The sequence below is a fragment of the Balaenoptera musculus genome, chromosome 4 (assembly GCF_009873245.2).
Source record: "Balaenoptera musculus isolate JJ_BM4_2016_0621 chromosome 4, mBalMus1.pri.v3, whole genome shotgun sequence".
NCBI classification, from domain to species: domain Eukaryota; kingdom Metazoa; phylum Chordata; class Mammalia; order Artiodactyla; family Balaenopteridae; genus Balaenoptera; species Balaenoptera musculus.
The window spans coordinates 1,252,466-1,280,328 of record NC_045788.1 but is presented as its reverse complement, the minus strand read 5'-3'; the positions used below and the strand labels follow the sequence as shown (position 1 = coordinate 1,280,328).

The following is a 27,863-nucleotide window of genomic DNA, read 5'->3' as shown; positions in this document are numbered from 1 at the left end:
GAAAAATTCATGTTTTAAGGGCGACATATGACTTCGGAGTGATTAGTCTCTACAAGCGCAGTTACAATTCCAGCATTCTTCTTCATTTAGTAATAAGTATTTTAACCGGAAATGGATTCGTTCAGCTTTTTGAAAAACGGCGCCCCTGGTAAAAGCACACGAAGGCACAAACTGTACTTCAGTGGGCTCTTGTTTCGTACTTAATGGCCCTCACACCTCACTTGCCTGACGTGAAGCCTTCTCACACAACACCCCGGCTCCGGCCACGACCGTCTACTCAGAGGTCTGGAAGCGAGCCCTGCCCTGCACGCTCGGGCCCTGCCTCGCGAGCACCTACTCCGCCTTCCGCGCGCGGCCCCAGCGCCCCCCCCCCCGCGCTGCGGCGCTCCGCCAGCCTCCCGCAGTCCCCATGGCAACGCGCTGGCGTCCTCGTTACAGCGCCCTGCGTCGTGGCTGCTCACGCTTCTCCTTCCCCTGCTGGACTGCGAGGGCCGACACCGGTGGCACCTACACCCGCGCGTCCTCGCGGTGAGGGCCGCGCCGGGCGCAGCAGGCGCTCGGGGCGCGTGTGCCGACGAGCAGACGCGGGAGCAGGCCGGGAGCGTGCCACACACCAGCCCTGCTCCTCGGCACAGCGCTGTCTTCTCCACCAGGCCGGCGGCCAGGGCGGGGGGCAGGCCTTGTCTCCAGTTCAGCACACGCTAGGCCTCGGGTAAACGCCACGTCTGTCCTCTCCTGCTTGCTGTTCAGAGCAATTCTTCAGGTAAGGATGGTTTTCCAGAAGAAGCTCCTCCTCTCTCATCAGCGAGAAGAGTCAATTACAGATACACATATCTTCAAGTTCTAAATTTTATCTTGTATTATATTTTATGCCCTTCCTTAACTAAAGAAGAGAATTCCTGCATCTACAATCTCAATGAGCCTACAAATCATTCTTGGCTTAGTACAAAAAGATGGTCAAAATAAGCACCAAGGTAAGTTTAGAACAAAAACCTATGGGGGGGTGGGGCGGGGGTGGAAGAAAGCAGGGACCTTATCTTTGTATGTCCTCTGTACTCTGATTAATGGCTGGTACAGTGATAAGCATGTAGTAGATACTCATAAACACGAGCAGCTGTTCATCTGTGACTCACCTGCTAAATCTATTCACTAGGTCTTACAAGTGAACAGCTTCTCACTCTTCAGGTGGCAAGTTAAAGCTGCCTATAAGCTCATTCACTCCAGTGAAACCTATCCATAATACGGTCAGACCTACTGAGGTCATGTGAGTTGCTCTGAGCTTATTTTTGGTGTGTGTCTAAGGGGGAGGGCAGTCTAAAAGCAAAGCCTCTTATTCCAGACAACAAGTAACAACAATGTACAAGTTGGTACAATGAACTACTACAGTCCCACCATCCATTTCTCCCTTTATTTTTAGGAAACAGAGGAGAAATAACCAATATCGCTGCTCAGTCATCCACATTCTTATGAAACAGAAGCGTGTTAGATGGTTAGCTCTTGGGACTTTGGACTACACGGATTACAGTCCCTAACAGCTTGCCCGTGGCTGGCAATCAATACACATCTATGAAGGAAGTGGATAACAATATACTCTACATATTCATGCAAAAACGAGTCACATGAGTTGGTCATACACTTGATTATTTTTCCCCATGAAAGAATTAAATTGGGCCTCTTGGATGAAAATGGATACTTTCTTGATATAAACACACAGATTTCGAATGGACATTTCATTAAACGCGGAGAGCAGGATCTTCTTTTACAAGTTTAAGGATTACTAAAAGTAATTTTGATATCCGTTTTCACATTATACACAGCTGAAAAATTAAGCCCATCCATATTTGTTTAAACAACGACTGAAGTTTTAAACAGCTTCATGCATTACATTACCATGTTCCAGTCTGTTTCAACTTTTCTGAATATGGATTCCATTCTCCACACACCATTCTCCCATCCAGAAATGGTTTGGTTATTACTTGAAATGCGGACATAATGATTTTTTACTATATTATAGCAAAGGTGGAGCTGTTTAGAAATCTTCTCGTTTTCAGAGGGGATGAACAGGGTTTCTTTACTCTTAAAAAGAAAGCAGAATTAGTTTTTCAACATAATAGAAAACAGATCCATAGAGAGGTACTGCTATGGATAGTGGTTAAGAGATTCCTTCAACTTGAAAATGAAAAACTGGTGCCATTGGAAAATCTGGAAAATATTTTACAGATTAAATATGAACAGTATGATGCTGACGTAGCACTGAACATTACTAGACAGAAAACAAGAAATATAAACTGTAGCTGACTTACACTTTTGGGATTTTGTGTCAACATGACTTCATTTCCACCACCGCCATGTCTTAACTGGATGCTGCAATCCTCTCCTACAGCTGATTTCCCAGCTTTCAACTCTTAACCTCTTCACACAGTCATCAACGTGATTGTTAAAAATGTAAATTGGGACACATCACTTTTTTTTTTTGGCTGCACCACGTGGCATGGGGGACCTTAGTTCCCCGACCAGGGATCGAACCCATGGCCCCTGCAGTGGAAGCGCAGAGTCTCAACCACTGGACCCCCAGGGAAGTCCCTCACCTTCCTGTTTAACTGGCTCCACTGACCTCTCACTGCACAGAAACACCACACCTCTACCAAGGCTACCAGGGCCCACGTGGCTTGTCCTCTGCTCCTTCTCCAACCAGATCCCACGGCACCCTTCTCTGCGGTCTCTTCACCCCCACCGTGTTACTTCTTCTTTAGTTCCTCACAAAGGCCCAGCTGCTTCCTGCCACGGGGCCGTGACACATGCTGTTCCCTCCGTCTGGAATGCTGTTCCTTCTACTCTCCAGCTACGTGATTCTTTCTCACCCTTCAGGACTCAGCCTAAAGCTGTTTCACCAGGGTCCTTTCCTGATGCCCGAAGCAAGGACAGTGCCTGGGAGGTAGAGCTGGAAACAATCTTCCGCACAAGTGAAAGTGCTACAAAAACTCTTGTTTCACCTTAAAATTCCAGGCAAATTTTGCAATCTATTTCAAAATAAATGTTTATTTTAATGTAAAACAGTCGCCTGAAATCACTGGTTGAATCTCAGGTTTGAGGAAGATGACGTATTTGTCCCACGCCTGTCTGTGGCACCGACACAACGTCCCCCCCCCCCCTCAGACGTGAGCACAGCAGCGGGTGGTGTGCGGGGCAGGGCTGCACCCCTGGCCTCACCCACCAGATGCCAGTGGTACTGCCCCTCGCAGCTGGAACCCCCAAAATGTCCCCGGACATTACAAGTGTCTCCTGGAAGGCAGTCATCCACCGTTGAGAACCACTGCTCTAGTCTGTATCAACGTCTTGCTTCTAACTAATCAATTTACTAATCAATCAAGATAGTAGGTGATGCTTTCCTGCTAAACATTGGGAACTAGGTAGTACACAATGTAAAAACTTCAAATGTACAAGAGTCAATAGAATGTAAAACATCTTAGAGATGGAAAGAGAAAAATATTTATAAATGTATAAACAAGAAGATAATTCCCTAGCAGAACCTGGATAAGGTAAAAAAAAAAAAAAAAGGCAGTTTATTATTTTTAGAAGGTGATTTTCTAACTATGAATTTGTATACTACACTTTAAAACAAGCATGTAACAATACTTCTCAATTCTTCTCTATCAAAGATATTTCAGAGTGCTGACATAAACCAGATGGAATTAAAATATTAAAGTAGCATTGTCTACTATTTTACCAAGGATAACTAATTATCAAAGGGAAAAGAAAAATGTTACTGAATATATCATTAATATTTCATAATTTCTTTAAAATATAAGATTAAGACAAAACTTCTTTACGAAAAGTATCACCAATGTTTCCTTCTTTTTCCAACCGATTTCAAGATATAGTTCCCTAATCTTTTAGGACTGACTTTTAAAACAAATATCTATTTGTAAAAGGAAAATGATTTTTTTTTTTTTAGGAAAATGATTTTTTAAATCCACGGCCCTAATATGGTCTCCAATAATTGAGAAATTTAAAAAATGTTCATCAGGGAAAACAATCCGGGCATAGGACCCAATTCATATTTTTAAAGTTTCATCAATGTATATGCCATGCAAGAGGAAGCGCACTCATCCACAAAAAGAAAAAGAAGTGAAGACCTAAATACCCCCATTTTAAACTGAACACAGCTGTGAATTACATTAGCTCTTTTCAATTGGCTTCATTTAGATTTAGACTTGTAACTTGCACTGCATCAGCAGTGATCTGAATTATCTGTTGAAATTAGATCTTGTAATTCTATGGCTGAGCCAACACTTCTAACTGCCAGCTAAAGATGATGGGATAAATTTAAAAGTAAACAAAGTTTACTAGAGAGAATTCTCCCCTTCGGGACATATTCCTTTATTAGAGAAATGAGGTGTAACAATGGCAAATTTAGAAAAAGTAGATCTAAAACTTTGTGTGGAACTCTTTGATACTGCTACTGTGATGGATTATTTTCCTTTCAAGCATTTTTCATTGCTTATCTTCTTAGACGTTTAAATACTTTCTAGTGAGTCAACTTTAAGCTCCCTAAGAGCAAAGGACAGTCTATTGTACTTAACGTCCATTACAGAGCACACTGCTTTAATGCTAGCCCCTAACTCTAGAAATTACATTTCCATTGTTCATTATTTAATTTTGGGAGATTAATCAAGTGATAATATCTTCAAATAAGTTTGACTATATAATAGTACTCAGAGCAACAACAATTTCTAGCCAAAACCAGATGCAGGCAAGTATGTAATAAGAAATAAACACCTTCATCTGCTGAATTACCCAGATTCTATTATTTTTCCCACTTTATAAAGTTTTCATAGCACTGAACGGGACTTCACAAAAGAGGATATCCAAAAGTTTAAAGAGTGGGACTTCCCTGGTGGTCCAGTGGTTAAGAATCCACCTTCCAATGCAGGGGATGTGGGTTTGGTCCCTGGTCGGGGAACTAAGATCCCACATGCCGTGGGGCAACTAAGCCCATGCGCCGCAACTACTGAGCTCGCGCACTTCAACGAGAGCTTGCGTGCCGCAAACTACAGAGCCCACGTGCTCTGGAGCCCGCGCGCCGCAACTAGAGAGAGAAAACCCACACGCCACAACTAGAGAAGCCCACGCGCTGCAACGAAGAGGCCATGCGCCGCAACAGAAAGATCCTGCCGCAACCGAAGACCTGACGCAGCCAGAAATGAAAATAAATAAATAAATAAACGGACGTTTAAACAACAGACATTCAACTTCATTCAGCACCAAAGTGCAAATTTAAAATCGGAAAAAAAAAAAGATATATATGTACATATAACTGAATCACTTTGCTGTACACCTGAAACACAACATTGTAAATCAATTATACTTCAATAAAAAATAAATAAATTTTTTAAAAAAACTATGTTTTCCAGGAAAAAAATGTAATTTCTTATTAAAAAAATAATAAAATCACAATATAATACTATCACTACTATATACCACCAGAAATGCTAACATGAAAAAGACAGGCAACTATAGGCAGAGCCATAGAAAAGTCTCATTTACTGCTGGGCGGGGTGGGGGGGGTGGTGTAAACCGGCACAACCGCTCTGGGAAACCGCTCGGTGGTATCCGCTAAAGCCGAACATCCTCACGCTACCGCTGCGATCCAGCTATTCTGCTCCCGGGCAGGCACCCATCTGAAACGCATACACATTCACTGAAAACATGTCTGTGTATGTTCACAGCAGCGTAAGTTTTAAAAACCTGAAGTACAGTTGATGTACAATATTGCGTTAATTTCAACTGTACAGCAAAGTGGTTCAGCTATTTCTATATATATTTTTTCAGGTTATTTCCCATTATAGGTTATTACAAGATGCTGGATATAGTTTTCTGTGCTCTACAGTGAACCCTTGTTGTTCATCTCTTTTATACATGGTGGTGTGCATCTCTTAATCCCATACTCCTAATTTACACCCCACCCCTCTCCCCTTTGGGCAACCATAAGTTAGTTTTCTATGTCTGTGGAGTCTGTTTCTGTTTTGTAAATAGATTCATTTGTATTATGTTTTAGATTCCACATACAAGTGATATCATATAATATTTGTCTTGGTCTGACTTACTTCACTTAGTATGATAATCTCTAGGTCCATCCATGTTGCTGCAAATGGCATTACTTCATTCTTTCTTATGGCTGAGTAATATTCCATTGTATATATATACCACATCTTCTTTATCCATTCATCTGTTGATGGACATTTAGGTTGTTTCCATGTCTTGGCTATTGTAAATAGCACAGCAGCACAATTTTAAACCAAAATCGAGAAACAACCCAAATACCCAATAGTGATGTGGATAAATTATACTATATTCACATGGTGGAATATTATACCACAATGAGAAAATAAATGTACTATAAACACGCAGCAACAAGTATGAATCTCACTAAATAATGTTAAGAGACAGAAATCGTCCGCAAAAGAGTACATCCTGTATGATTCCATTTACATGAAGCACAATAACAGGCAAAACTAGTCCATGATATTAGAAACCAGGAGAAAGGTCACTCTTAGGGGTGAAAGGCAGTGGCTGGAAGGGAACTCAGGTCGTTCAGACATCTGCTTGTCTAACTTCTTATTCTGGTTAGTGGTTACATGGGGAACCACAATTTGTGAAAATCTGTTAAGCTTTACACTTACAATTAATGCGTTTTTATGTACTTTAGTTATAACTGCCCTAGAAATTTACGTAAGGTAACAACAGAAAAATCCCATTTTAATTGCTTTGCTAACTCTTGTATGTAATTTTACTATGTCAATCAATTATTGGTTCTCTTCAAATGTTTGCATTTTTTAATAATTACCCTGCAAAGTTCATTGAAAGGTCATGGCCAACGTGTTTTTCTGTACGTAAAGGGCACAGGACAGGAAGTGGTAAAGTGAGAAGGTTATCAGGCTGTTATGAAGTAAATACCTCTGGACCCGTTTCACCTCGGGCTACTCTCCACGCCAAGGACCCAGATATCCTTCCTCCAAGTTCTCCAGGCTTAGGGCTTTTGGGAGATATAAATTCAACAAGCTCCACAATGATCCTCTGGAGAAGTTCTTTTCTTCTGTTTTCTGACAAAGATATCTGCCTCTGTAATGCACGTTTAAAAAAACATCATTAACGATTAGGGGAATGCAGGGGTCCATCTCTAAGTATGAATATAATTAAGACATTTGTATTTTAACAGGGTCTTAGAAAGAAGTAACCAACTTTGTTTTCATACATGTAATTTTGGAAAATAGAAAGGACACTGTGGAAACAAAATACTTTTACAAATTTTATGTTAAGAAATCACTGAACACCCATAATCCAACTTGCCATGCCCTTTACCGGCTTAAGTTTCAAACAGAGGCAGCAGCTTCTGTTTCTGGCTGTGACAGACTAGCCTGAGTCAGACCAACTGTCCTGCCGAGAAAGGCGAGGACAGCAGGGAACCACACACACACACCCCAACAGCTGTCTGAATGCAACACACACACACACACACACACACACACACACACACACCCCAACAGCTGTCTGAATGCAACACACACACACACACACACACACACACCCCAACAGCTGTCTGAATGCAACACACACACACACACACACACACACACACCCCAACAGCTGTCTGAATGCAACACAAAGCTACCAAGGTAGCCCGACCTGAAGAAGCTAAGATCCCAAGGGAAGAAACAAACTGAGGTGAACTGAACTGCACCTCTTCTCCCTTCCAGGCATTTGCCAATCATCAAGTGGCCCAAGGAGCCGAGCTCAAAACAGGTGAACATGCTGAAACACTGACTCTCAACCACTGTAAGGTGATCTGCCCTATTCTAATTGCCGGCCAGCAGCAAAATTAGTTGTTTCTTAAATCATCAAAAATAATATGCATATATATATAGTAAAAAAACTTTCAGTACTACCAAAGGGGTATAAAATCAAAGCTGAAACTTCCCTCTTGGACCCCCCAGTCCTCTTCCCAGAAATACTCATTGTTAACAACTTCCCGTGCCTTGTTCCAGAAATTTCCCTATGTGGACAAGCGTGTGGGCAATTATATTCAAGACACAATTACTTTGAAAAATAAGGCAACATATTTTTTATGTCAACTAGTATATATATGGAAATTCTGCTTCACTGAACTTTGAGATGTGACAATTTAAGGCAAAAAAACCCCACCTCACGATACTTAAAACAAGTCCTCAAAAATTTTAATTTAAATATTTAAATATTTTTAATTGTAAAATAATGCTACTACTTGAAGAACTTCACTGGGTTAAAAATTGGCTATTCTTGATTATGTAATATTTCAAATGTCCTCTGAAAAATGACAAGTGCCCATCACATACCTGCTTATTAAGTGTATTAATAGTTTCTCGAAGTAACTCTTCTTTAATTTCAGTCCTTCTGGAGATGACCTCCTCATGTTTACAAGAATATCGCCAAGTGACATCCACCACCTCGAATTACGGGACACGAATATTTAACAAGATTACAACCATCAACATTAATTTGCTAGATACCTAGAATGCATGTAATTCTTAAACAGAATTTTTAAAATGCTGTCCTTTGTTTAACATTTTAAAACCTGTGGGAAAAAAATCGAAGAGAATATGCTTTTTATTCATTTTCTAACCGGTACACTTCCAAGAAAGACTGTGATTAGGAGATAAAATTTTCAGAACATTTAGCTGTTTATAACTTATCTACAAAGCCAATTTCACAAAATTCAACAAATAAACACTCCATTTTTATTGCACTGAATATATAAATTATATATAAATATATTATAGAACTGATTTTTGACAAAGGTACAAGGCCAATTCAGTGGAAAAGGATAACTTTTTCAACAAACGGTGCTAGAACAATTCATTAACCACATGCAAAATAATGAATTTCAATTCACACCTTGGACTATCTACAAAAATTAGCCCAAAATGGATCACAGACACAAGTGTAAAACTGAAAGTATAAAACTTCTAAAAGAAAATGTAGGAGAAAAATCCTTGTGGCTCGGGCTAGGCAAACATCTCTTAGACATAACATCAAAAAGCAAGATCCACAAAAGAACAAATTGATAAACTCGACTTCATCAATTTCTTCTCTTCAAAAGTCACTGAGAGAATAAAAAGACAAGCCAGATAGGGAGAAAATCCTTGCAAAGCACATACCTGAAACAGGACTTGTATTCAGAATATATGAAGAACTCTCAAAACTCAAGAATAAGAAAATGAACAACCCAATTAAAAAAAGGAAGGGCAAAGAAGAGAAATGGATGACAAACAAGCCCATGAGAAAGATGCTCAGTGTTGGTCCTCAGGGAAATGCAAATGAAACCACAATGCGACACCACCGCACATCTACTAAAAAGGGCTAAAATGAAAAAGTCAGACCATACTGTTAGCAAGAATATGGAGAAACTGGGAATTCGCACATATTGCTGATGAGAATGCAAAACAGCATCATTGCTTTGGAAAACAGTTGAGCCAGTTCTTTAAAAAGTTAAACAATCACCTACCATACGATTCGGTCATTCCACTAGCAGGCATTTACCAAAGAGAAAAGAAAGCATATGCCCATATAAAGACTTGTGCAGCTGTATGTGAAATAGTAAAAAACTGCAAAGTACCCAAATGTCCATCAACAGGCAAATGGATAAACGAACCATGGTACATTCATACGATGGAATACTGCTCAGCAATAAAAAGAATAAATGATTGATACTTGCAAACACATGGAGGAACCTCAAAATAATTACGATGAGTAAAATAACCCCCCCCATCAAAAAGAGTATATATGATTCCGTTTACATACAACTCTAGAAATGCACGTTAGTGTACAGTCTCAGAGAGTAGATCTGTGGTTGCCTGGAGAGGGGCAAGAAGGAGCGAGAACGAACACAAGGAAACTCCCGGGATAATGGATGTGTTCACCACCTTGACTGCAAAGGTCATCTCTCGGGCATATACAAATGACAACACTTATTCAATTGTACACTTTAAACATGTGCTGCTTATTTTATGTCACTTATACCTTCAAAGGCTGTCAACAAAGAAAAAAAAAATTTTATTCTTAGAACGCATTTTTTTCTCTTCCGTCCTACCTCATCTTTAGAAAAGGCGATGATGTAGGACAGCTTCTTGCCCCAGCCGATCTCATAGAGGAGGGGCTTGTCACAGACGTCTTCACACGCGTCACAGTGCAGCCACCGCTGCTGAGAAGGGGAGTACACTTCTGTCCAGACGTGGTCTACGCAAGTGACAGACGAGGACGCGCCAGAAGGAGAAAACAAAAGCTAAGTTTATAAAACCAAGACTTCCAGTAACTATATACGAACGCCTAAGATGAGAACCACGTGACAATATGCAAGATTCTAAATTTTAATTAACAAGTGAGCATTTTGTGGCACACAAGACTCTAGAACACCTGCTTTAATTTCTCTTTCTCTCTCTCTTTTTTTAATAGGGGCAATTCTTGATGACTTTTTTTTTTTTTAACTTTTTATTTTTATTTTCTGGCCGCGCCGTGCGGCATGTGAGATCCTAGTTCCCCAACCAGGGACCGAACCCGTGCCCCCTGCAGTGGAAGCATGGAGTCTTAACCACTGGACCACCAAGAAAGTCCCTCTCTCTCTCTCTGAAATCCTTGCAATTGTTTTGGAAAATTTCCTTTAATACAGTCAGTTTTAGGCTTAATTAAAAATAATGTGAGCTATAACTCTGAAAAGGGCAAACACGTTGAACAACAGCACGTAAACCATAGGACTAATGCACACAGTTTGCTAATGTGAAGGAGTTAATTCCAGCAGAGGTCTAACAGAGGATGTCTGGTTACTGATGGTCTCTATTTGACTGTAAGAGAACAATAACTATTAAGTGAAGGTTTCATTTTATCCCAAGAAAATAACAGAAACACAAGTGAAGAAAAACTTTTTAACATGTGACACAAGTTATAACGAAATAAGGACAATATAAATCTCACATGGCTTTTATTATATTTTATTGTATATTAAGATTACTAAATCTTTTACAGTAATCTCTACAAAAATGAAGATTTCTACAGAACATTATTACACATGTTCTTATCCATAGAGAAACAGCACTACTAAAAATGTCATGATAAATTGTTAATAAAAAATGTTTATAGTGTAAAAGTACCAGGCAAAATGCTAGGGGTACTAAAAAAAATCCTGTGATCCCCATTAAAAAAAAACCCAAAAAACCCCCCACGAGGCTGGGATTACTGCTATTTACAGAAGGCAAATGGAAACAAAGACTGACAAGGCGGGACTGTACACCCCCCATCCTGAAGTCAGCAAGACCCCCCTGGCCTTTGCCCACACGGCGTCCGCACCTGTGTAATCCCAGACGTAGCGGGCTTCAAAGCCCAGGGCTCTGCAGCACAGTGTGAAACAATTGGCCCACTCCCCGCACCGTCCACATCTTGTTTCCAGAAGTTTCTCGGGATTATTATACCTGGTTTAAAATAACAAAAGCTTCGATTCAATATAGAAATCAAGCATTCTAAAGAATTTACATTACCTCTGTGCTAAACAGTAATATTTCTTAACTTCATATTCTTAAATAACAATTAAAGAGCCTAGAATATGTGAGGCATTGTGCTAGAATCCTGGGTGGAAAATGATTAAACAGTGGTACAGCCTTCAAGGAGCTTACAGTCCTGAGAGAGGGAAGGAGAGAACACAAATCATTTAAATACACGGCAGAATGTGATACCAACCCTAGAACAGGTCAGAATTAGTGTCATGGGGGAGGGGTCGGGGAGGAGGGCTTGATCCTGAACTGGGCCTTGAAGGACACGCAGGATCTGGACAGGCAGATTCTCTAGGAAATCTGCATTAAGCATTAGTGTTACTCTAACCAGTGGTATAATTAGCTCATTGTACTTCAAAGGTAAACAACTTTAACAAACTACTCAAGAAAGATTTTAAAGCTTAGTTGAACTCAATTTTACTTAAAATACTATTCTTCTTTCTAACAATCATTTGGATTGAAATTTTATTCTGCTGAACTACTTAAAGGTGCTTGCTAATTTGCAAGTTGTTTTTTGAAATGTGTTGGCAACATTCTTTTAAAAAGTTACTCCAGTTATAAAATTATCATAAAGCTGAAGAACATCAAAATTTGCATATTGTGTTGAGAAGGATTTTGAGCTAATAAAGCTACTCAGGAAAAGTGCCCAGCTGAGCAGCGATGTCAGCTGTGAATGAACCGTATCTGCAATGACAAGCTGTCTGTCTTCAATCAAGCAGATGCTCTTGCTTGAGCTAAGTGAAATGAATTTGTGGTTTAGGTAATGTAGTTACTGGAAAAAGTTGCGTGTTAACATGAAGAAGTAACAGCAGCAGGATTAGAGCTTCCTACGCCTCCATCTTCTAAACACCACTTGTGCCAACTTGAAAGGCTGCTTGGTCTCTAATTAACAGTGTTCATCCTCCCAGCCCTACCCAGAGAACAGCTAACAGTAAGACAAGCACACGGTTAGGAGGGAAAAGGACACCGCTCGGTACAGACACCTTTGTTAGCCTCTGGCTCCCTGTGCACGCACTATCAGTCTACACCCAACTGCTTAGACTTTATGAGGACAGGATTTAATCACAGACATCTTTTATCTTCAAATCTTTGCAAAGTACCTGTGCACACATATGCTGAATGAAAAAATAACCTGCGCTTATTTTAGATAATTATTGGACAGTGGATTCTGTTTATCTTAGACTCTGAATATCACAGGACTGATTCTTCATTAGGACAGAACTGAGTCCCTAAGCCCCCAAAATCAGGTATTTCAAAAACTTGGTATCTTTTCTTGCCTGATGATACAACCAAACTTTACAAGTACTGTCAATTAAGAACATCTGATAAGAGACTTATAAAGGATGGAAAAAGTGAACAGAAAAGTTCCAGTTCCCTTAGTTTAAATTTAGAGATATGAGGGTAGGTTAGGTTGGTAGCAGAGGCCCCTAATTAAACTTCTGTCATTCAAGATAAGATATGATGAGGGGACTTCCCTGGTGGTCCAGTGGTTAGGACTCGGCGCTTCCACTGCAGGGGGCGTGGGTTCGATCCCTGGTCGGGGAACTAAGAACCTGTGTGCCACACAGAACAGCCAAAAAAAAAAAAAAAGATGGTCCTATACTATACTTTCACCTTCCACATTTCCACCTGATGATTTTGAGTACAGCATTGTATTTACTATCACAAGGATCAGTATTATTCTAATGTTTTAGCATTATTTTATGTGTTATCAGTATTATTATTAAAGTTATCAGAAAGTTAAAATTTATGTATTAAAAGAATAAAAATACAAGATTTACAGCATTAAGTTGCTAGGACTACACTCAATTTATATTCAAGAGTCAACAAACTTTTCCTATATAAAGACAGTAGACAGTAGATGTTTTAGACTGTGCAGACCATATGGTCTCTGTTGCCAGTATTCAACTCTTGACATTGCAATGTGAAAACAGTTACAGACCATAAGCTATTGAAGCAGCATGGGTGTGTCCCAATAAAACTTTATTTACAAAAATAGGATGTGGGCTGGATTGAGCCTGTCAGCCATAGCTTGCTGACCCCTGTCCTAGAGGAATATACTTCTAATAACTAAAATGAAGATTAAAAGTTGATTTAATAAAATTCTCTCCTAACCATCCCAATAAGAGATTCTTCTGACTTTACTGTCCAGGGGGTGCTCACCTCGGAAATCGATTGCTGAAGTGGCAGGCGTCACAGTAATGATCTTCCACCCTGTTTGCACCCCACTTCCGCTCATCATCGCTGGGGAACAATGATTCGCCTCTAGACTTAGTCTGGCCGCCACATTTGCTGCACAAAACGTCATCCACCCAGTGGAAAAATTCTTCCTTAAACCAGTGTAAAAGCTCCAGCAAAAGAAAGTCCTCTTCGCTTACATTAGTACCTGAGAAGTTAGAACAGAACCAAGTTAAGATTTAAAGCAGAAAAAACTAAAAACATCCACGTGTATTTTATCCTCAAATATGAAGCTGAAATATATGAAAACAGAAGATGATCTAAAAGGTCTTCACAAATAGGATGCAGACAGAATTGTCAGTGTATTGTGAAGCAGGCTGAAATATAATGACGTAATCCACTGCACATTCAAAGCAGTGGGACTTTACTGCATCCTCTGACCGACACCATGCTGAATACAACCACCCCTCAGGGAACTACTGACAGTTTGGAATTGATCCTGAAGCACCTGGAAGGTAACAAAGTAAGTCTGATTCTGAAAAACATTTTTAAATGACTGCATTATATTTGTTATCAGATATATTCACAAGTAAATATGAAACAATCACAGTATTACAGGCAGAAATCACAGAATTCTGGACACCTTAAAAATCCTATTAGCTTTTCTATTAGTGCTTCAACTGTACAATATAATTCACCATCATTCAATATAATTCACAAAACACATAAAAGCAGAACCATGTGTACTATCTATCTATCTAGAACAACCCTAGCAAGTAAGCATGACATATACTATTATATCCACTTTATCAAATAAAAAGATCTCTCTCTCGACCATATTCAAGACAGTGGTATCTCTGGGAAGAAGGAGAGGGGGAAACAATCTCGGGGACATATATGGGGATTCTCATTCCTATCTTTAATATTTTATTATTAAAAATAATAAAACATATATGAAGGCGCTATATGGCATAATGTTAAGATCTAATAAAGTCTGATGCTGGGCACAGGTGTTTGATCTGTTATACGCTATTCTTGTATTTATGTTTGATACGTTTCAAAATAAAAAACTATAGAAGAAAAAAAAACTACAGAGAATATTAAAAGGCCAAAATATATTATGTTCTTGAACGGGAAAACTCGGAGTTGTTAACTCTCCGCAAATTAACCTGTACTTTAAGGCAATCTCACCTGAAATTACAAAATAATTTTTCATAAACTTTGACAAGCTAACTGCAAAATTCATGTGAAAGAGGAAAGGCACAAAATAGTCAACACAACTTTGACTAAGAATGAGATAAATTTGTCTACAGCACATCAAAACACATTACAAAACTCTAATAATAAAAATATTGTGATACTGATAAAGAATAGACAAAGAGATGAATGAAACAAAACAAAGAGTCCTGAAAGACAGATTTCTAAGTGATACACGGTATTTAATAAAGTTAGCCTTTAAAGTAGTTCTAAGAGGATGTATCGTTCCACAAATGGTATTGGGATGAGTAGCTACCAAATATCAGATCCCTACTACATTCATTCTAATACATATATATAAACACTACACACAGAGAGGGAATATTATAAAAGTAACAGTAGAAGTTTACGTTTATGACTTTGGTGTAGAAAACAAAACACAACTGTAAAAACAAAAATGGAAAAAATAATTTTCTCATATTAAAATTTATAACTTTTCAATTTCAAGATACACTGAATGAAATTAAAGAATCCTGAGAGAAAAATGTAATGAGTCTAACAAAGAAAAGTATCCAGAATATATTAAGAACGTCTATCAATCAGTAAGAATATTAACAAAACCCATTAGAAAAATTAGTAAAGTCCATAAAAGAAGTTCAATAATTTCATTAAGTTGAAACAAATACTCCCAGACACTTCTGGTATAAATTGGAAGGCAATTTGTTTGGCAGGGATCCACTGTAGGATGAAAGTATCACACACCCTTGATACTTTTATATCTAACCCAGTGAAACATTCCTTCATGTAGGCAGGCATGCTTTACAAGGATCTTCACTGCAGCAGCCTTCAGAACAGGGAAATCTCGGTGTCCATCAGTGGGGAACTGTACAAATAACAGTGCATGCACACTACAGAGCACTAGGGGGGAGGGAAAATGACTTGCAAGACATGTCAGTAAATGAAAATCACCAAGGAGCTGAATATATGAGAGATGATACACTTTATTCAACCCATGCAACTTTATTTATTTTTATAGATAACTATTTATGGGTGTAAATACACAGGAAAAGATATGAAAAGGAACACGTCATGTGATAATAGCTGTTACCTGCAGAAGAGGAGGTGGAGAACTGACTGGCAGGGAGAGTTCAGCTTTTCCTGCACGACATGAAAGTTTCTCAACAAGGAGATATTCATGAATGCTGGACTAAAAATGAACTTTAAGAAAAACAGCACTCTCATCCTGCTTTCTCCACCAAGTCCCTACAGCAGAGTGAGCTTTTTAAGAATGCAAGGTAGCTTGAGTCGACTGAGACCCTCCAATGGGTCTCCATCTCATTCAGAATACAACCCAAAGTCGCCACTCTCGTTCTTTCAGCTGGCCCCTGTGGTAGGCCGAAAAATGGCTCCCCGAAAGGTATCCACATTCTAACCCCTGGAGCCCATGAATCCTACCAAAGAAGGAAAAAAAAAAAAAAAAAAAAAGCCTCTGCAGACATGATGCAGTTAAGGGTTCTGAGACAGGGAGATTATCCTACGTACTACATGGGGGCCCTAAACGCAATCACATGTGTCCTTCCAAGAGGGAAGCAGCGGGAGACTTTACAGAGGAGAAGGTGATGCAGCGGCGGAGGGGCAGGATGTGGAGATGCTGGTCCTCAGGACTGCAGTGGTGCAGCCACAAGCCAGACCGCAGGCGGCCCCCAGAAGCGGACAGAGGCAGGGAGAGACTCTCCCCTTCAGCCCTGCCCACACCGTGATTTTGGCCCAGGGATACTGACTATGGACTTCTGGCTTCCGGAGCTGTGAGACAGCACACTCCTGCTGTTTCAAGGAGCCAAGTTGGTGGTAATCTGCTACAGCAGCACAGGAAACTAATGTACCCCCTTTGCCTCTCTCAGCTTTCTGTCTTGCTCCTTCTGCTAAAGCCATGCGCCCTCCTTCCATCCCTTAAACATGCCAAGCTCACTCCCACCCACGGAACCTCTGCAGTTGCCAATGCCTCTACCAGAAAAGAAAATCACTGCTTCAAGAGAAGCCTTTCCTGACAACCCTCCACCAAACAGCACCCTCCCTCATCACTCTCTATCTCGTCATCCTGACTTGTCTTCCCAGCATGCATCACTACCTGCCAGATCTGAGGATTTGTTTTTGGCTGTCTCACCCATGATAGCAGGGACTTTGTTTTGTTCGCTGCTGTATCTCCAAGACCTAGAGCTGTGCTTGCTACACAGCAGGTGCTCAGTAAATAGCAGAATAAATGATAGAAGAACTGAGCAAACAAACAGGCCTCATAATGTTAACTTAGACTCATTACTTACTGTAAGTACCCACATGTGGCTAGTGCTGCCCTGCTTTCTAGAACCTTTGCAATCCTTCCGCCACCCCGCCGTCTTCAGTCTGGGCAATCTCACTTACTTGCATGGCTTTACCTACCACCCTGAAGTGTATGTCAAGGCTTGACCTCCAAACAAAGCTCCAGGCCTCCGTTTTCACCTGGCAGTCCAGATGATGTCCGGCAGGTGTCTGAAAGGAGACTCTTCATTTCCCTTCAAAGCCTGTGCCTACTGACGCCAATGCAAAACGAGGAGGTCCTCTTTGACATTCTCCTTATGCACACCTGACTCCATGCCCTGCCGACTGTATACCATCAATGCAAATACCATATATTCTGTCACCTCAACTCTCACATCCACCTCCTCCGTTGCAGTCACGATACCTGTTTGCCTTCTTATTCCACTTAGGTGAATTCTATTACTACTGTGTTTGACCTCTTCTCTCCTTGTACTCTCTTGATTCTGTTCATTTTACAAGTTATTGCTGGATTGATCTTCCTGAAGTGCACCTCTACCTTTCACTTGCTTAAAGCTTCAATGCTTAACCCTGCTGAATTAAGTCATCAAGAACACTTGAGTTCCCTGAGAAATCATTTCATTTCTTCCTACCTAATGAGCAGGCTATATAATACTTTTGCTATATGTTCAATCATACTAACACTACAGCATCAGCCTCCTGACTAAGATATGTTCATCCTGCAAATTTCTTTGGTCCTATTTTCTACTTCAAAACCTCATTAGAAGTATCCTCTGCTTCATTTTGCTGCTAATTCTTTTTCAAAAGGTTAAAAAATATATAAATAAACTCAGTATGCTTTGCTCTGCCTGAAATTCAATGTCAACGAAGATATGGTCTCGGCCCTCGTGATGTCCCCCTCCCGACCCTACACGAACCAGACCGTGTCGGGCACTGCTCCCCGGAGACGGCCTGTGCCCTTCTGCTTCCATGCAGTGGTCGCCACACCTGCAAGAAAATCCCCGACACCTGCCTTCGTGTGTCCTCTGGCATCTCAGGTTATAAATCCAACATATCTTTCATGAACTTTAAAAAAAAAAGCCCAATCTTTCGCTGATTTTCACAATACCGTGCACACAACCTGGTGTGTTCCTTCTTCCCTACTTACATTAAAACGCCATTATACTGCCCTTATATTTTTAAGTGTGAAAGGATATATAGTTGACCCTTGACCAATGCAGGGGTTAGGGGTGCTGATCCCCCCCACGCGGTGGAAAATCCATGTATAACTTTACAGTCAGCCCTCTGCGGTTCCACATCCACGGATTCAACCAACCCTGGACCATGTAGTACCGTAGTATGTATTTAGAGAAAAAAAAAAACCGCGTGTAAGCGGGCCCGCACAGTTTAAACTGTGTTGTTCAAGGGTCAACTGTATACACAATCTCAGAAGTTGCATTCTGATGTGATGAAATTACGGATGGCTTATCTTCCCCCTACTTTCTGAATTTTCTACATAAAACAGGTATTACTTTTATAATTAGAGGGAAAAAACGCCAGGGCAAACGTCAGCAGGGACACTGCTAACTACGTCTCCTCTGCAGGGCTCAGCACACACAGAACATGCCAGGAAGCACCTGCTAAGCAGGCGTGTATGTCAGGCATCACGCACAGGACCACAGTACTCGGAAATGGACACAGCCTCTGTGACCGCATACTGATAAGCATCCTTGTTTCATAAATAGAAAAAAACCAAAAAACCCTGTTAATTCAAGAAGAGGAAGAGCTGTCTCCAGGTCTCACAACAAACCTGTAGCTTAAGTAAGTTTGGGGAAAGGACGCTTCCCTGACTCTAGGCCCCTCTGGCCTTCCTGTCTCACCTACGGGGGGTGGGTCACAGGCCCGAGCATAAGGCCCCCTAAAACACTGAGATTTAACCCTAAGATTACAGAATGCCCCTCCCCCACACCTCACCACCACACCAACAGGACTCCGGTACAACGATAGGGGACGATTACAACTAAACCATCTGCAGGATGCAGACTGGAGCTAAGGAGGGGTCCTTAGGGAAGCCCACAGACAACAGAGGAACCCCAAGAACACCAGGGGAACCCGAAGCCCCTGACACTTACAGCAAACATTAAACACAATGTCATTAACGATGCCCAATTCCTAGTTAAACGGACATTTACACCTTTCACAAAAGGCCTGTTCACCTCAGTTCCTATTACCCAATACATCGTATCCGACATTTAACAAAAAATTACGAGGCATGCTAAAAGGCAAGGAAAAACCTGAAGGCAAGAAAAAAGTCTGAAGAGAAAAAGCAAGCATCAGAACCACTCATATATGGCACAAATTTTGGAATTAGGGAAGTTAAAATTACTATGATTAATATGTTTGGGGGGCTAATGAGAAAGGTAGACAACATGTAAGAATAATGTAAGCAGAAGGATGGAAACTAAACAAATGCTAGAAACCAAAAGTGCTCTAACAGAGATAAAGAATGCCTTTCATGCACTCATCAGTAGACTGGACACAGCCAAGGAAACAACCACTGAGCCTGAAGACAGGTCAAGAGAAACATCCCAAACTGAAAATCAAAGAGGAAAAAAGAGAATAAAAACAAAGGAACAAAGGAACAAAACACCTAGAACATCCAATTATGGTGGGAGAATTTAAAAAATGGACCAGAACATCTAACAATGGTGGGAAACAGTTGATAAATAAAGGTAGAATAGGATACCCTATTTTGGAATATCAGAAGGAAAAGAAAGAGAGAAAGGAGCAGAAGAGATATCTGAAGTAATAATGGCCGAGAATGTTCCAAAATTAATGAGGCACCAAACCACAGATCTGGGACGCTCAGAAAACACCAACCAGGATAAGTACCAAAAAACTACACATATGCACGTCATATTCAAACTGAAGAAAACTAAAAACAGAGAAAATCCTGAGTGAAGCTGGGGATGGAGGGGGAGGTGAGGGGCATAGGTGGGAGAAACCTAAAGAAGAATAAAGATAGAAATTACGGTAGACTTCTCATCATAAACAAGCAGGCAACAGAGTGAATAGAAATTTAAAGTGTCATTGACAGAAAAAAAAACCCCCACCAACCTAGAATTCTACATCCCAGTGATATTATCCTTCAACAGTGAAGGAGAAATAAAGACTTTCTGAGGCAGAGAAAAATTGAGGGACTTTACCTCTAGTATACCTGCCCTGAAAGAAACAGTAAAAGAAGTTCTTCAGGAAGAAGAAAAGTGATGGTCATAAACTCCGGCCTGCATACAGGAAGAGCCTCAGGGGAAGAATGAATGAAGGTAACATAAAATCTGTTATTTTTCTCATTCTTACTTAGTCTAAAAAGTAATGGCTTGAATAATAACAATAGCAATGTACTGAGTGATTAAAGCCTCTGGGTAAGTGAAATGAATGACAGCAGAGTCTCAAGGAATGGGAAGGAAGAATTGAGACATTCTGTTAAAATGTATCTGCACTACACACAAAGCAGTATAATGCTTTTGAAGGAGGGGGGAGGGATAAATTAGGAGTTTGGGATTAACATATACATACTACTATATATAAAATAGATAAACAACAAGGACCTACTGTATAGCACAGGGAACTCTACTCAATACTCTACAATAAGCTGCATGGGAAAAGAATCTGAAAAAGAATAGATGTATGTATCTGTATAACTAAATCAATTTGCTGTACACCTGAAACTAACACAACATTATCAATCAACTATACTCCAGTATAAGATAAAATTTTTTTTTAAATTGGAAAAAAAATGTTTATTGTAAACTAGGGCAACCACCAAAAAAATACTACAGAACCCCCTAGAAAAGACAGTATTAAGAAATGACTTAACAGATAAAAACCAATTACATAAAAACCCAAAGTAAAAATGCTCAAGTTGGAAAAATTTAACAACTAAAATCCTAAGACCATTAATGAAAACAACAAATAATTATTGCTTGATGAATGTGGCAGGCACTGTTCTGAGCCATTTACATGTACTATCTCAGTTATCTCTTAAAATTAGCATTCTTATTTTCAAATGAAGAAACTGAGGCATGGATATTAAATTACTTGCTCAGTGATGCACAGTGAGAGTCAGAGCTGAATTTATACCCAGGTAGCTGGCTTCTATATCCGCACTCTTTATCAGTAACTGTCTATTAAAGGGAGTCAGTGGTCTAGTCACATGAATTAATTTTGAGTAAGGTTTTTCTCCGATTCACATTAAAATCTTCTAATAAGTTGACTTCCTCTTCTACAGCCCAACCAGCTGTGTACAAACCTCAAGGCCAGATTCCACTCCAGGTTTCTTCTATCCCAATGTAAGCTCCTTCAGCTCTTCCCTTCAACTTCTAAATCTCTCTCTTTTCCTCTCCCATCTCCAGGGAAAAATATCCCTACTTCTTCCCCAGGCCGTCTCTCTAAATGTGCTCTTGATCACACCCTCTCTCTATTCCTCCATAAATTTTCATTATTCTCCCGATATTTACAGTTTGCTATTCTCCACTGGTTTTCTTACAGCCCCCAAATATGCTCATATCTTCCCAGTCTTAAAAAAGAAAACCTTTTGTCACTTCTACATCCCTTCAAATTCTGTCTCATAATCTCTCCTTTCCTTTGCTGCCAAACTTCTTGAACAAGTAGTTTGCACTCAACTTTCTTAATTTCCATACATCTGATTCATTCTTTAATCCACGGACGTTACTGAATATGCTTTCTTCTTTTAAAGTCTCCAATGACTTCCTAAATGTCAAATCTAGTGGCCACAGTCCAATTCCTATATAAGTGCTTCCTAGAAGCACTTGACAAGTGTTGACTAATCCCTTCTTTGAAACTCTCTTCTCACGTAACCTCTTTGTCAATTCGCTTTTCTGGCTGTTCTCTTGTCCCTTGGACCTAGTCCCTCTTTCTCCTCCCACCTGATAAATATGAGTCCTTCTGGAGTTAAGTTCTGGTCTTCCCTTCTGTTTTTATACTCTATCCTGAGGGAACTCATGTACTCCCTCAGCATCATTTGAACTCATCTTTGTGTAAAGAACTCCTGGACCGTATTTTTGTTCATGAGCATTCTACAGAGCTTCAGACTTACATTTCCACTTTCTTGAGCTATATAAATCCACGTGGATATTCTATGTGTTTGAAGACAACGGAATAATGTGGTGGTTTAAAACAAAAAAAAGCTTTGGGGTTAAACCTGTGTTGGGGTCCCATTTCCACTACTTAACTAGGTATTAGTAACTTAATCTACCTAAACTGAGTTTCCTCCCATGCCCAATAATATCTGCTGTACTGGCCATTATCAAGATTAAAGGAGATAATGCATGTAAGGTGCCTAACACATGAGCTTAATGAATGGCTTCTTTCTTCTGCATTCTCCATCTCAGTTTATAATGTCTCAGTCACTGAGTGCCCTCAGTCACTGATTTAACTACAACTTCCTCTTGCTGCCACCCGTATCCAGTTGGTCACCAGATCCTACTGATTGTTCCTCTATAATCTCTCTCCTCTAATCCCTCCCTGCCTTTTACTATTTCCTCTGCCACTGCCCAGCCTGGTCTCCTGCCAGGCTTATTACCCTATGTTTCTAACTACATCCTTGCCATTACAATCATTCTCCTCGAGTCCAGAGTTAGTAATATTACTCCCCTGCTCCAAATCCCTAAATAGTTCCTCAGAACTTTAGAAAAAATTTATCTCACTGGTCTGGTATTTCGTGCCTTTCAAGCAGTGGAACAAACTGGCCTTTCTATCTTCAGCCAGTACACCCCACAAACCTATGCATAAGCCACGCCAAGCAAACCCAATACATTGTCACCTGTCTTTGCTTTTGTTCATGCTATTTCCTAAGCTTGAGATGCCCACCCTCTGTCCCCACTTGACCTATCGAAATTTCTAACTCTCTCAAACAGATATTTGTACATCCATGTTTATAGCTGCACATGCACAATAGCCAAAAGGTGGAAACAGCACAAATGGCCATCAACAGATGAATAAACAAAATGTGGTATATACGTGCAATGGAATATTATGTAGCCTTATAAAAGGAAGGAAATTCTGACACATGCTATAACATGGGTGAACCTTGAAGACATTATGCTAAGTGAAATCAGCCAGTCACAAAAGGACAAATATTGTAGGATTACACTTATCTGAGGTACCCAGAGGAATCAAATTCACAGAGACTGAAAGCAGAATGATGGTTGTCAGGAACTATGGGAGGGGAAAATTGGGAGTTGTCATTTAATGGGTACAGTTTCAGTTTTGTAAGATGAAAAACGTTTTGGAGATGGATAGTGGTGACAGTTTTTTGGCAACAATGCAAATGTACTTAATGCCACATAACCGTACATTTAAAAATGGTTAAAATGGTCAGTTTTATGTTATGTATATTTTACCTCAATTAAAATTTTTTCCTAACTCATCTTAAGTTACATATATTAAGTACCAGGGACTGTGCTAGGCACCTGGAATACAAACAAACAAACAGATAAATAATAAAGTGCTACCTGTCCCACAAGGGCAGATAATCGAGAAGGCCTCAAATTCTACCTCTACCGTGAAAAACTCCAGGTCATTACACTTGAAATTTAAAGCTTTCTTCTGTCTCTACCTATTTTAGCACTTGTCACATCCTGCTCTAAAAAAAAAAAAAAAAAAAAAAAAAAAAAAAAATCTTCTAATAATGCCATCATATAGTCCATGGACTAAAGTTCTACTATATCTGAAAAAAAAGTCACATACCAATGATTAAACTGCAAATACACATTCCAGTGTGCATGAGGTGCATGCAATAAAAAATTATACTATTGTTGTACTTCTTAAAAATCCAAATAGAACTGGGTTACGTATTTACAATGTACACAGCAAAAGGCACCATTTCAGTGTTCCCATTTATTTAGCAATGATGCATATTTAGCAATGAATGGTTATGTAAAGCCACTACCTTTATCCAATTTTCTAGCTCTAGATAACTTTTCTTGTGATCTCCTTTTTAGTTCTTGGACTGGAATACAAGCCAGCACTTTCTCCTGGACAGCAAGATTCTCATAGACCAGTACATGCTGAATGTTGGACTGAAGAGCTTTTAGAATGATTGAATCACCAGTAACCTAACAGAAAGAAAATAATGAAATTAGCTTTTCTCCATATGCTATAAAAAATAATACTGGTTCTATGTTAAACATAATAAAAAAACACTGGTTCTATGATTTCATAGATAAAGAATGTATGGATTCACTGAAATATAATTATACTCAAAACCTTTACAAAATTAGTATTAGGAGACAGCCATATCTGTATCACAGTCTAAGACATGTCTATATTTTCATCTGAAAGTATGTTATTGAGGATATAAATATTTAGGCAGGGATATGTTGAACTCTTGACCACACACCTGGAACAAGACAGCACTCTAAGCAATGCATCCTACAGCTGTTTCCACTTCAAATCCCTGTAAATGACAATTTTTTAAAAAAACTTTCTACCGCATTAGCTAACGAGGACTACTCTCAAGGGATCAGGAATTTTGAGAAATTCCTGAGAGGAAAGGCAGATGCAAATGGACTAAAGGAAGAAACAATGGCAATATGCCCTCTAGGGGAAGTGGTTATAAAAACTAAGAGGGCTTCCCTGGTGGCGCAGTGGTTGAGAGTCTGCCTGCCAATGCAGGGGACACGGGTTCGAGCCCTGGTCTGGGAGGATCCCACATGCCGCGGAGCAGCTGGGCCCGTGAGCCACAACTGCTGAGCCTGCGCGTCTGGAGCCTGTGCCCCGCAACGGGAGAGGCCGCGATGGTGAGAGGCCCGTGCACCGCGATGAAGAGTGGCCCCCGCTCGCCGCAACTAGAGGAAGCCCTCGTACAGAAACGAAGACCCAACACAGCCAGGAATAAATAAATAAATAAATAAATAAATAAATTTATTAAAACAAAACAAAACTAAGAAAAAGTTCTCAAAATAATCCCAAGGAGAGAGGAGCCTGAGGACCCGCAGAGCAGGAAGGGGCCTTGGACTGAGCGTGAGGAAGGCTCCTGGACTCCACGGCAGGAACAGCTAGACATTTTGGTCACCAGTGTCAACAGAAAAGTGTGCCTCTGAGCAGTGAGGGCGGACGCTCAGACTTCTAAGAGGAAAGAGGAGTGCCCCGGCTCAGAAGAGGCGCTGCTCGGGCAGAGCCCACCTGGCGGCATGTCCTGCCCCTCCCCACAGTGGCTGAAACCACATGCGGTATTCACAGTTAGGCGAGCAGGGACTCTCGGACCCCTGTGAATCCACAACAACCCGTACTGTTGAGAAGATGCACTAGAAATCAACAGCAGAAGAAGGAACCCTGTGGCAACGGCAGCAAATACAGGAAAAGACTAAAAAAAAAGTCTACCTTTAGAAATGCAAGAGTACACTGCAGTCAGAGAAAGAAAACTATGGATCTTGGAAATGAAAAATGTAAACACTGAAATAAAGAAGCACAGATGGTGTGTCAAACAGCAGAACAAACACAGCTAAGTGATCGATCAGTTAGAAGACTGAGACATTTTCTGAGGATGCAGTACAAAAGAACAAATAGACACTGAGGATAAACCCCAAACTTCCCAAATCCAGCTAACAGGAAGTCTAGAAAGTAGAGTAGAAAAAAATGAAAGAAAAAACTTCTCAAAGAAATAATGGAAAATTTCTGAGAGCTGAAGAAAGAGCCAGTGTGAATGGGAAAACGAAAACAAAAACAAAAACTATACCAGGTATGTAATAGTGACATTTCATGACAGTAAGGATTAAAAACAAAATACTAAAAGCCTTCAATGATATCAAACATCTCTCTGGAAACAACGGAGCAAAATCTCTGAAATACTGAGGGAAAATGAGAACATACGACGCATACTCAGGCAAACTAATTACATAGAAGGGCAAAATAAACACATTTTCTGATATTTAACAATGCAGAAAATATATCACTCCCAAATCCTATTTTAAAAAATTATTAGAAAAGTTATTGTTCCCCCCAAATATAATACAGCCAAAGTAAATAAACAGAACACCAAGGAGTAGAACCTGGGATAAAAGAGCAGGAATGAGTTAAATAAAAACCAAACAAACTAGTAAAACTTAAGTTCCGATTGTTATAAATAAATAATAATAATTGAAAAGCAAAATCTCCTAAGAAAGGTGGCAGGGAAGGGAGAAGAGTAAATCCTTTCTGAGGTTCCTGTCTTGTTGTAAGATGTTGGTAGAAAAATATAAATACCTGCATTAGAAATTTAAAGTGAATAATTAGAAGACTAAAAGGAGGATACTTAACTTCCTAATTTTTAGAGGGAAAATAATGGAAGAAAACTTCATCAATCTAAACAAAAATAGAAAAAGAAAAAAAAAAACAAGGACACAGACAACACAAGATGTCAGAAGTAAGTTCAAACATATTAGAATTACAGAAAATAGGAATGGATTAACCTGTTTATTAAAAGGCAGAGATAGATTAATTTAAAAAATAAAAACCATTACCAAATACTTACTGCAAAGTCAGGCACTGTATTAAGCCCTGGGCATGGGTGCACAAAACAGACATAATCACTTTACAGTCTGAAGGGGAAGGCATTAAAACAAGAAACGACAGAATCTTCACATGAAGTTGACAAATGTTTGTGTGTAAATGTGTGTGTGCATATGTGTGTTAGATGATGGAAAAATAATGGAGACCAAACCAGACAAGGACTTTATCCTCACAGAGTAAGGAGTCTGTGGACACAGAAACAAATATTGCTACAATGACGCTAATTTACTCAAATATTTAAGGAGCCTTTATTACCTGTTAGGTACGGGGGATATAACGGTTAGACAGTCGATTCATATGTACAGTAAGAGTTATAAAGCAAATATAAAGTTGTACAGTGTAACTGTACAACTAGAATTCCCTGGAGAAATGATATCTGCAGTAAAATATGAAGGATGAGAAGCCGCTGGTAACCAGGGAAGGGAGAAGCCCATTCCTGTCACAGGGAGCAACGTGTAGGTAGCTGAGGAGTCTGCACAGGGGGATACACTTAACATGGTGTGAAGGATCAGAGAGAAAGTCAGTGTGTCTGGAGAACCCAGGGGAAATGATGGAGCGAGACAGCTGAGCAAGAAGTTGGGCTGGGGAAGCATCGAGATCTTCCCTGTCTCTTTCCACTGTAATGGGAAGCTATTAAAGAGACCTAAGCAAGGGAGTACAATGATCAGATTTGTGTTCTCTGAGTCTGACACCAGCTGTAGGGGGGAGAAAGTGGTCCTCAGAAAACTCACTGGGGGACCACTGCCGAACTCTGAGGGAGCGGAGGCTTAAACCAGGGTGGGGACAGAGGTGGTAGAATAGTGAATGGATACGAAAAACATGTAGGAAGTAGAATCAACAAATCCTAGTGACTGAACCGTGGGGTCAGGGGGCAGTTAGGAAAGTAGAAAAATATGTGGGAATGATCCACATATGAGCAACTGGGTCAATGGTTGAACCACTTATAATAGAAGGAAAACCAGGAAATGGTCAACTGAGCTAAAAACTATGAATGGTCAAGTAAAAATGAACTGAAAAAAGTCCATTAAATTTAGCAGCATGGAGATCACT

The 27,863-nt window shown here is 40.0% G+C and overlaps 1 protein-coding gene across 3 annotated transcripts in view; it reads right to left on the bottom strand.

The window, feature by feature from the left end:
• Positions 1–27,863, bottom strand: part of NGLY1 (N-glycanase 1) — a 57,206-nt gene that overhangs the window by 6,140 nt on the left and 23,203 nt on the right. For 2 of the 3 annotated variants that reach the window (XM_036850575.1, XM_036850573.1), the window contains exons 4-10: positions 24,214–24,379; positions 13,740–13,962; positions 11,377–11,498; positions 10,127–10,272; positions 8,373–8,483; positions 6,958–7,122; positions 1,891–2,076 (exon numbers count right to left, since the gene is read on the bottom strand). In XM_036850575.1, the coding sequence (XP_036706470.1) occupies positions 1,891–2,076; positions 6,958–7,122; positions 8,373–8,483; positions 10,127–10,272; positions 11,377–11,498; positions 13,740–13,962; positions 24,214–24,379 (1,119 nt within the window). The remainder of the gene's footprint in view (positions 1–1,890; positions 2,077–6,957; positions 7,123–8,372; positions 8,484–10,126; positions 10,273–11,376; positions 11,499–13,739; positions 13,963–24,213; positions 24,380–27,863) is intronic. The other variant, XM_036850574.1, reaches the window with a different exon arrangement.